This window comes from Nicotiana tomentosiformis, chromosome 12 (genome assembly GCF_000390325.3).
Source record: "Nicotiana tomentosiformis chromosome 12, ASM39032v3, whole genome shotgun sequence".
Lineage (NCBI taxonomy): Eukaryota > Viridiplantae > Streptophyta > Magnoliopsida > Solanales > Solanaceae > Nicotiana > Nicotiana tomentosiformis.
In genome coordinates, this window is record NC_090823.1 from 47,281,696 (window position 1) to 47,292,881 (window position 11,186).

The window sequence follows — 11,186 nt, forward strand, 5'->3', positions numbered from 1 at the left end:
TTAGTTTATTGCATTCTAACAAATAGAGAAGTTAACTTTTTCCTTCTTGAAAGCTTGCTTTGCTAAACCTAGCTATATATGAGGAATGAACATCCTCCACAATATGATTATTTATAACAAAAATATCTAATTTGAATGTAAAGTTCCATTGAGATATTTTGACCCCAATATAATCTAGGTGAAAGCAACTTGTCGCAAGTGAAAGGAGAGACAAATATAAACATGCAATGTGCCAGGTTGGTCCAATTAAAGTGCTCGCATCCAAATATGCCGATGCAATTTGAATCTGATTTTTTTTTCTCTTTAAATTGGATTTCTACTACTACTGCTACTCTAGATGAAGTCTAACAAATCCGTGCATCCTTAAATTATAAATTTGTCCCCGACAGTCCAAAGTCACGATAAAAACTCCTTTTCTTGCACTAAAAGCAGAGACTTCTTCTTCACCCCATACTCGGAGTCCATCTCCTTTTGGCGATTTTCTCTCTCAAAATTGTTATAAGCATTTTATTCTCTTCTTTTTGGGATCTGGGTCACCCTTTATCTTCCTAAAAAGATTCAAGAAGACCAAAGTCCTAATTAGATTTGATAACACCATCCCCCCCCCCCCCCCCGGGTCGTTCTGGCAAAGGTTTGTTTCTACACATTTTGGAGGTCACGAATACACCCATTTTTTCAAAGTGGGTTTCTATTCAGACTTGTCAAATGTTTGGAGTTGAAGACTAAAGTTAAATCTTGATCGTTTTCAACCTTGGTAAAATGTGGGTGTGTGTGTTTTTTTTGGGTGGTTGATCCTATGTGTTTGCTGTGAAATCTGACATTGGTTCAATCTTTGCTTTTTTCTCCTGTTATAGGAGAGCAACTACATTTATGGCTCACTCATCATCAGAGCAGAAGCTGTGTAGTGTGAGATTTGTATTGGTTGTGTTGGGTTTGTGTTTGGTTCTTTACATTGTGAGACCACCAAGGCTGTGGCACAGCTCTACTCTTTTGGCTTCATGTCCTCCTTGTTCTTGTGATTGCTCTCAGGATTCCATCCTCTCTCTGCCTTTAGGTCTGTTCATTTTCTTATATAACCTTCCATTTACAAAATCTGCCTGTATCTAGTTTTCCTGTATTTCTATGCTTCTTTATTAGAGATATAGTGACTAAAAATTATGGGTCATTACATTCTGAAGCATGTTACATTCGCTTATGCATTTATTTGATGAAGGAAGATGATGCTTTAAATTTGAAGTGCTCAACTGCTGAGACAGTAGTAATTGCTGAAATTCTTGCTTCTAACCAGCAAAGCGTTTAATACATTTAGAGGTGTAAATTTAGAATGCTTATTTATTTCTTATTAGGGGGGCACTTAATGAAGAGTTCCCCATCCAAAAAGGGGAATATGCCATTATCTGCAGCGAGCACGTGCTATTCTTTAGTAAAATATACACTGATTGATTTTGATTTAATGTACTAATAAATCAACAATTTAAAAGGAAAGCCTATGATTTACATTCATTGCAGTGCTTGTCATCAAGATGTGGAATTGGTGATTTAATTAGTAAATTAACCAATTTAGAAAATTGTAGCTGCCTACTTAGCGGAACCCCACTTTACCCTCCACGGGGTTTATCTTTTTGTGTTTGTCATAGTAAAAAATGAGGTAGAATCCTTTGTCCTTTCTTAACAATAGGAAGGAACCACATATTTCAACTGATGAAGGTTCTTAATGGTAATAGAATGTCCTAAAGGAAGTAAGTCAAGGCAGTGAAATGTACCGTAAAGTTTGATGTTTGTACTGAATTTATTACTTATTGCTTGGAAAGATAATTCACAAACTTAAAAAGGTCAAACATATGGCTCTCACTTGAAAAGGAATACATGGTTCTTTGAGGGCATCATGATAGAAATTGTAGACCTTTGACTTGTGTTCTCCAGATAAACTATAGGGTTGATATGACGTGTCAACCCTTAGATTATCATTCCTTTGAGAACTGGATCTTAGTAGTTTGGCAATTAGATCTTGAAACAAATGTTGGCATATAGGAAAAGTTCTCTATACCCGACTAACTTCGGTTTCGATAATTTTGTATCAGCAAATGCAGCAGAAGAGACTTCAGGGAAGAAGTTTTGCCAAATTATTTTTGGCTTATAAGAAGTGACCGTCTAGCCTTCCAAGTCAATAGAAGAGTTAGACTGATTTCTTTACATATAAATGTTGATTCTGCCATAATGAGATTTCTTATTATTCAGTATACTGCAGTGCTAGTCCTTTAGAGTTTTCCAAAGCAACAGAAATAAGGTTTTAATCATGCTGCAGTGCCACCATCCAAACTCTTTTGGCTTATAGGAAAAATGTCAAATCATGCCTTTTCTCCATAGTTCCTCTTTTTTTTTTTTTTTGGGGGGGGGGGCCTTTTTATGGTGGAAAACTAGTAGGAATTGTGCAAATGCTTATTTCTCGCGATGCAAAATTAGCAACTGTGATATTTTTTGTTCCAGATGCATATTAGTATTGGCTGTTATGACTCATCTTCGGTTTATGTGTTATTTTGCAGATGTCTTCAACAATTCATTGGAAGGTTAGCTCACTGCTCTTGTTTCAAAGCCTGAAAATTGTCTTATGTAAAATTATACAATCTCAAGATATAAAGTGAAATGTTGCATCTTTAGTTTTCTGGTTGAAGTTTTTTGTTTTCTGCTTAAATATGTTTCTCTTAAGTTGTAGTGGACCGGGAAAAAAGGAAAAAAAAAAAGTTGTTCAGACAAGTTTATGAATTTATTTGCCGAAATTACAGAAATTTTGGAACTACTCACACAGTTGTATGATGAATAGCTTTGGCGGGGGACTAATAATGCCACACTATGTAGGAGCCTTTAACCCATTTTTGCCTTTTCTATCAAGTTAGGAACCTAAGAATTCAGTAATTCTGTTGCCTCTGTTGTGCTATTGGCCCTGGGGAATTTCTCGGTTATAAAAAAAAAGATGAAAGAAATCAGTAATTCTGTTAGATGATAGTTTGAGATTGTAGACAAGCTGAGTATAAAATTGCAACCTGTATATGACTTTGAATTGAAGGAGAGGAAGTGACCCATTCCAGTGTAGGGATTGAATGCAGAATGACTGCATGCAGTGGAGTCGCTCTTTATTTCTGTTACTCTTTTTTCAGCTGCGTCTTAAAATCCCTTGCATCATGTTTTTTTGTGTGGATGCAGACTGTGGTAAAGATGATCCTGATATGAATGACGAGATGAAAAAGGACATTATTAGTCTATTGTCAGAGGAAATTAACTTGCACAAAAATGTCACTGATGACAATCTGGAACACACCAATGCTCTAATTATGAGTGCCAAGAGAGCATCTTCACATTACCAAAAAGAGACGGAGAAGTGCAACATGGGGATGGAAGCATGCGAGGGTGCTAGGGAAATGGCTGAAGCTGCATTGATAGAAGAGCGCAAGCTCTCGGCATTGTGGGAGATAAGAGCCATTGAGCTGGGATGGAAAGACAAGTGAAGACACACTTTATTCAAGGAAATTAACCATTCAAAATTTTTTCTCTCGTACAAATATAGCTGCCATATGCGTGGATATGCACCCTATTGACTAAGGGTGTGTTTGGTATGAAGGAAAATATTTTTCGGAAAATATTTTCCAATTTTTCCATGTTTAGTTGGCCTAAATGTTTTGGTAACGTATTAGCGATTATCGGGCGGTAATCGGACGGTTTATCGGATAAATCAAATAGACAATATATTGCATTCAATTACCATGGTGAACTTTTGTCTTGAAACTTATTCCTGATTAAATATTTTGTCCTCGTCGCTAAACAAAAAGAAGAGATAGGAAACAAAACATAATTCGGATAACACATGCAACAAAAGAAACATGGAACGTATATTAAGCCATATTAAAATTTCTGATACAATTTTTTTCAAAATATCAGCCTGGATTCTACTATACAAACAAAGGGTCGTGGAAACTCACTTCCTCACAAGAATAACTTTCAAATTCCAGCAGCTTAAGCTCATTCTGCCACGGAGATCAATTCAGATGATAATTTTTGGGACTGGAGATTCTTTTTGGTCTCTGCTCTCAGAAATCTTTTACTGTATGCCACCCTTATTGGTCTCCCAATAAATTCCTATAGATAAGGATAGGGTTTCAAATAGTACTTTAGTTACCTAGAGGTAAAAGTACAAATATAAAAGTTCTTAACAGGTTAACAGTTTATTCGATAAGGAAATTGAGTAATCCATCCACAAATCGTTAAGCCGTTAATTATAAAATCTCAATCCGTTCACTAATCATTACCCCGATAACCCGATACCTATAAGTCAATTTGGTGGTTCGGTTAACGATTACGGTTCAGTTTTGAACGGCCCTAGTTGATGATATCAATGGATCCAGGAAATGAAGTTGAGGGGAATTAAGAGGGAATTGATAACGCTTGCACAAAGTATGTGTTGGATATTGGGTTTGGGTCGCGGGTCACCCATGTGGACTGACCCTACCCATTTTGATGAGGTAAAACCTTAAAGAGGTTGCCTAGGGACGTTAAAATATAGATAAATAAAAGAAAAAATTGGTGCACGTTTAAAATAATGGGGATGTGCGATCAGTTTGTGCGAGTGACAATTTTTTCTTGAAACACCTCTTTCTCTCTCTCTCCTTTATATATTTTCTTCCTCAACCGAGAATGGGTGTGAAAGATTCTCCCTAAAGTAAGAAACACAGTGTGATAAACAAAAACAAGTTATTTAGTTCGTGAACAAGAATTTCATTTCCAAGGGAGACGAAGTCGGATTGGAGCAATTGATTGAAACAGGTTCTGTAAAAATTTTCGCTGCTGTTAACAGGTACACAAATTCGATATCCTTGTTACTATTAAATCATCATTGGTTTCAGAGTAAGTGGTTGTATTCTGTCTTTTGAATACACTATTGAATATTAATCTACTTTTGGGTTGAGAAAATCGTTATCGATTTTGTATCACTGTTTTGAAATCTGTCGATTTATGTAACAATGTATGTTTCAATCATAAAAAAAGATTCACATGTATAACCTTACGATATTGTTGGCTGCTCTTGTGTATAAATTTTTGGCTTCCTGCCATCATAGGGTTTGTAGTTAATATGAAGAGGAACTTGTATAAGTATTCTTTAATACTTTTCTGTCTTTAGATCCCATTCCTTCTTGAAAATTGCAATAATAATTACTTTATGTCAAATCAAAGTGTTACAAGACAACACCTCTTTGTGGTTATACGTGAATGAGACATTTGCCATTTATCTAATTAAAACTGATACACAATATATGAAATGTGTTCCTGTACAAATTGCTATTGTATCATTGGCAATGTAGAAACCTTTTGTAATATTTCTCTTAAATTAGTGACAGAATATCTTACTTTAACATTGTCAACAATAACAAAAGAACAGTGGCTGTGACTTTCAAAGTCCGTTGTGTGTGCGTGTATTTTTTTTTTTGTTGTTGTCTCCACTTGACTTCAATATGAATCTGTAGGAAATAATTATACCACTGTCTATGTAGACTTACACATATATTCTTTAAGTCCTTCTCTGAATATTTTAATATTTAGAATACTAGTCTTAGTCCGTGTTATCCCGATTCTTCTACCGGTTATTGTGACATATGTTGTCACATTGAATGGTTCTACGCATTTTTATTGTTTTCTTGGTCCTATTTCAGACATGGTTAAACAGGGATAAGTTCGAATTACTCCAAGTGGGAGTTCTCGAACTCTAGGAAGAAGACGACATAGAAGGATGCATCGTCGCAGGACTTACTTCTATAATGATTCAGAGTCGGAGCCTAAAGTCATCAGGAATGTCCCGAGAGCGATGCAAAATGAGTTGAGGGATCACAGGGCTGAGCGAAGGGAAGGTAAAAAGAAATTTAGGGAGTTTAAGGAATTTAAAATGGGCTCTAATGCTTCCATTCATGAACATGTACACATTTTTCAGTTAAAAAGAGCTGAATTGTCTAATTACATAGAGATTACTGAGTGGGAAGCGTTAACTATTTTAGCGGACTCTCTTCGAGAGCCTTGGGGTGAAGTTTTAATTGATATTTATTATGATATTTGGCCTAGTTCCCCTTTTAGCGTATAGGTGCAAGAGTTAGTATTCAGTTGGTATATGTATGTCCTAGCAAACATGTAAATTGTTATTATGTGTTTTATTTTAATGAAGTTTGAATTTTTTTTTTTGGTTGTTCGTCTCACTAGTTACATTTATTATCTATTATTTTGTGTTGTAATCAATTGAGACTTGGAATTAAGCACATTAGAAGTGATTTTAATATTAATTAAAATATTTAGATATAGATGATGAATAGAAATTTAGTGACATTTTGATTCTATACTAAATATACAATTAATATTATAATTAATTTGCTTGGGTGTGCAATCACATGCATAAATTGACTGAAGAATATATTGATGAGTTAAACCTGTAATATTGTCTCTAGTAACAGACATGGCATCAAAAAGTATCATTACTGACTTGAACAAGGGTGACAAACTGAATGGTAAAAATTACAACATTTGAAGTCGTAAGATGTGGTATGTACTCGAATAGAATGATGCTTTTGAAAGTATTAACCATGTTATGAGTCACCTAGAGGAGGGTAACACTGCCCAACACAGGAGGGATCTGAAAACTTAAAATATTTGGAAAAAGAAAGATTTCACTACACATGGAATTATTGTAAGTTCAGTGCTGATCTCATGCATGGATGTGAGAAATATTCTACTGCTCAAGCCACGTGGGAATATTTAAAAGAGACATATGGCGGTACAACTGTTACTCACCTTAGACAACCGACAATCAAGTTTGATATGTACAAGAAGCGTCATGATCACAGTTTCAAGCAACACTTAAGGGTGATTTCAAACATGATTTCTCAACTGAAAGGTGTTGGTCATGTTCTCTCCGATAAGCAGTAGGTTCAGGTAGTGATCCGGTCTCTTCCCAATAATTGATAATATTTGAAGGTTAACTTGACCCACAATGACAACATCAAACTTTTTGCTGATGTTGCCCGTCATATAGAACTTGAAGACGAGCGTCTTGGTGCTACTAAAGTTGTACCTCATGCCTTTGTGGCAGAATCAAGTGGTACAAAGAGTTCAAGCTTCAAGCGTAAGGAAAACTGAAAAAATAACAGAAAGGGTAAGGAGACCGGAGAAAGATCCTCCAAGAAAAGAAACAAGCAAAATTTCAAGAAAGAAAAATGGTTTTACAAGAAGAAAGATAGGAGTAAGATGAAGTACTACAATTGCCAAGTTCCAGGGTATTTTGCACGTGAGTTCACTGAGCTGAAAAAGGTAGCATTTCAAAATGCATCTCTAAGTGCTATATATGTTTCTAGCACTGTTTTACATCGAATTGTATCCTGTGTGGATTGTAGACCCAGGGGCCACCGGGCATGTGAGCCGTGATAGAGAAGCGTTTATAGAGTTTAGTCGAGTTTCACCTGGATCACGACATGTATATGTGGAAAATAATGCAATGCTTGAAGCAAAGGGATAGGCACTTGCAGAATGGACATGTGTGGCGGCCGATCATTGATGTTGCATGACGTCCTATATATTTTAGAGATTCGACGAAACATAGTCTCAGTGTCTGTTCTTCTAGATTTAGATTTTAATTTTAAATTTAGTCGCAATGGTTACTGTAGACAATATTTTTATGATTTTGGACATCGTTATGATGGTTTTATTATTTTAGATTATAATCCTTATACGTATAATTATTATGTTGACCGTTGTGTTATGGCGTGTTATTCTAGTAATAATGTTGTTGATGTTATTAAATGGCATGCAAGATTATGTCACATAGGGCATGATCAAATGAATAGATTGGCTAAGAAAGGACATTTAAGTTCTTTCTCTAAAATTAAAATGCTAACTTCTTAAAATTGTCTTGCCGGAAAGATTATTCGTAAATCATTTGGAAAGGCTAAGAGAGCTAATTTTCTATTGCAATTAATACATTATGATATTTGTGGTCCAATGAATGCGAGGGCTAGGTCTGATGCATTATATTTCATTATGTTTATTGACGATTTTACGCGCTTTGGTTATGTCTATTTGATTTATCATAAATCTGAAGCACTAGAATGCTTTAAGAAATATTTGAATGAAGTTGAGAATCAATTAGACAAATAGATTAAGACCTTCAGAACCAATAGAAGGTGTGAATATCTATCAAAATAATTTGAAGAATTGTGTAGTGAAAAGGGTATCACAAGACATTTAACTATTCCTTACACACCTCAACAAAATGGTGTAGCAGAAAGGAGGAATAGAACACTATTGGACATGATAAGGTCCATGATGGCACATGAAAATTTACCTCTCCTTTTATGGAGATGCATTATTGACTGCAGCCTACATATTGAACAAAGTGCCTTCTAAATTAGTTTCTTCCACTCTTTATGATCTATGAACTAGTCATAAACCAAACTTAAGTGATTTACAACCTTGGGGTTGTAATGCATATGTAAAAGATTCTTTTAGCAAGTTTGGTAAATTAGGTCCAAAAGACAAAAAATGTATCTTTATAAGATATTCAAAATACTCCAAAGGGTATGTGTTCATTGGTGAATTAGAGGATGGAAGTGTTACTGAGATTGAATCACGAGATGTCACATTTTTAGAAAATGAGTTTCCAAAGAAGGGCGAGGTAAAGAATGAAGAGCCTCTTTATGAAATGTTGAACTTAGATAGTCAGCGAGTGTCTTCTAATACAACTGATAATCAAATCGATCAAGATCTTGTTCTTGATCCGAGTGGGAGTGGGAGTTCTCAATCCAAAAATCCTTCTAACGAATTTGAATTTCAACTATGAAAGAGTACTAGGAAAAATATTCCCAAACGTACTTATGAGATTGAAGATTATATTTTTTTGGTATCTCCCACAAATATGAATGAGCCAAAATCTGTGACTAAGGCTTTATTAAGCTCTAGAAAAGATGAGTGGATGAAAGCAATGAAATAAGAATTAGAGTCCATAAAACCCAATAAAGTATGAGATCTAGTTGACATTCTTCCTAGGCATAGATCCATTGGGAACGAATGGGTTCTCAAAGTTAGACGCAAAATGGATGGGTCAAAAGAAAGATACAAGACACGATTGGTGGCAAACGTCTTTACTCTAGAAGATGGAATAGATTATGAGGAAACATTTTCACCAGTTGTAAAGTTTACCTCAATTCACTTACTTTTGGCTACTGTTGCACGTTTAGATTTGGAATTATACCAAATGGACGTGAAGACAGTTTTTCTCAATGGAGAACTAAATGAAGAAATCTACATGGAATAACCTATAGGCTTCATTGTTATAGGCAAAGAAAAAAAGGTCTGTAAATTAAAAAGATCTATTTATGGCCTGACACAATCTTCAAGGCAATGGTATTTGAGATTTCACAAGGATGTGATCTCGTATGATTTCGCCATTATCAATGAAGACCATTGCATTTATGTGAAGAAGTCCAATGGGATGTTTGTAATTCTCTCTCTTTACCCAGACAATATTTTATTGGCCGAAAATAATTTGGAGTATTTGAAAACTATCAAGTCATGGCTTTCAAAGTCATTTGATATAAAAATATGGGTGAGACAAAATATATTCTTGGAGTTAAAATCCAAAGAGACCGTTCCAAAAAGTTATTGAGTCTATCTCAAGAAACTTATATAAAAAATATTTTGGAGCATTTTTGCAAAATCCATGGATACTCCTATTATGAGAGGTGAAATTTTAAGCCTTGAAATGTGTCCCAAAACTAAAAATAAAAATGAAGACATGTCTCAAGTTCCGTATTCAAGTGTTATCGGGAGCTTGATGTACGCCATGATGTGTACTCGCTCAGATATTTTGTTATGCCATAGGTATGGTTAGAAGGTATCAATCCAATCCTGGAGGAGATCATTGGAAAGCTGTGAAGAGAATTTTCAGACACATGAAGAGAACTGAAGATTATTCACTATGTTATAGTGGAAATGATTTATACCTGAAAGGATATACATGTGTTGATTGGGCTGGTGACCGTAATGATAGAAAATCAACATCAAGTTATGCATTCTTACTTAATAGTGGTGCTATTTCATGGAAAAGTAAGAAGCAAAATTGTACAGCCCTTTCGACGATGGAATATGAGTTCGTGGCTTGTGTGTCTGTAGTACAAGAAGCTGTTTGGTTGAAGAGATTCTTTGACAATTTGGATATTACAAAGAACTCCCAGGGTCCCATGACTCTATATTGAAATAGTCAAGTAGCTATTGCATACACAAAATATCCTAAGTATCATAGCAATACCAAATACATTGACATCAAGTATAACTTTGTGAGAGACATGGTAGCAAGTGGTGAGATAAATTTACAGTACATTCCTACGTGAAGCATGATAGTTGATTCTTTTGCAAAGGCAATATCTAGAGACTTGTTTGAGAAACATTTTAGCTCTTGATTTGCGAAGGATATGAACATATTTATGTATTGTAAAATGACTTTATTATTATAATATGCTCATCAATATTTGACTACTGAATTTATGCTTATATCTCGTATGCATGTGATGATGTTTTGTTGATAAAGTATGTCGAACAAGTCGCAAGATTGGCTCTCTCATACGAGCAATTGCCTCTTACGTTAAGAATCATGAAGAGATGAGACCTTATAGAACCTTGGATAATGCGAGGTTATATTCACTTGTAAAGGTCGGTTTTGACAATTAGTCAGACTTACAAATTCCACTATTCGATTATGACTTGTTTTGGAAGCCAAATGCGATTTTCTCTAAGAAGATGGATTGAGGATTATTGAAGTGAGAAATTTAGGTTAGACATTTGTAGGTGTCTAGACCATGTTTTCTATGGTGTAAAAAAATATAACGAGACACATGCACCAATATAAGGCAAGAATACTATAGCACGTGTTTCATACCACGTGTACTTAGAGACCAGTGGGTTAATGAAAGAATAGATCCCTGCTTCTTCATGGTGTGAGGCCTAGAAAGTCAAAATTGACTTTCATTGGAACACCCTTTGACCTTTTACTGTATCTTGAAGTATCAATCAATGTTGCTACTTTAGCATGTCACTAATAGCTACGAGTGATAAGACCAGACCTCATGCATCGGGATGTGAGGTCAAGATCATTAAGGAGCGGCTGA

The 11,186-nt window shown here is 35.2% G+C and overlaps 2 protein-coding genes across 4 annotated transcripts; both read left to right on the plus strand.

Annotated features, from left to right (window-relative positions):
• The first annotated feature begins 207 nt into the window (after positions 1 to 207).
• On the plus strand, positions 208 to 3,766 carry LOC104116602 (uncharacterized). 3 transcript variants are annotated; one of them, XM_070191945.1, is made up of 4 exons: positions 208 to 236; positions 855 to 1,054; positions 2,544 to 2,567; positions 3,202 to 3,766. In XM_070191945.1, exons 1-4 carry the CDS (start codon positions 223 to 225, stop codon positions 3,501 to 3,503), a joined length of 540 nt encoding a protein of 179 aa, XP_070048046.1. In that variant the 5' UTR covers positions 208 to 222; the 3' UTR covers positions 3,504 to 3,766. The 3 variants fall into 3 exon arrangements, with proteins under 3 accessions (XP_070048046.1, XP_009625781.1, XP_009625783.1); XM_009627486.4 differs by lacking the exon at positions 208 to 236 and adding an exon at positions 276 to 761; XM_009627488.4 differs by lacking the exon at positions 208 to 236 and adding an exon at positions 278 to 754.
• A 6,139-nt stretch (positions 3,767 to 9,905) lies between these two features.
• LOC138902583 (secreted RxLR effector protein 161-like) lies at positions 9,906 to 10,277 on the plus strand. Its single transcript, XM_070190465.1, has one exon. The coding sequence runs from the start codon at positions 9,906 to 9,908 to the stop codon at positions 10,275 to 10,277; it is 372 nt and encodes a 123-aa protein (XP_070046566.1).
• Positions 10,278 to 11,186: the final 909 nt, after the last annotated feature.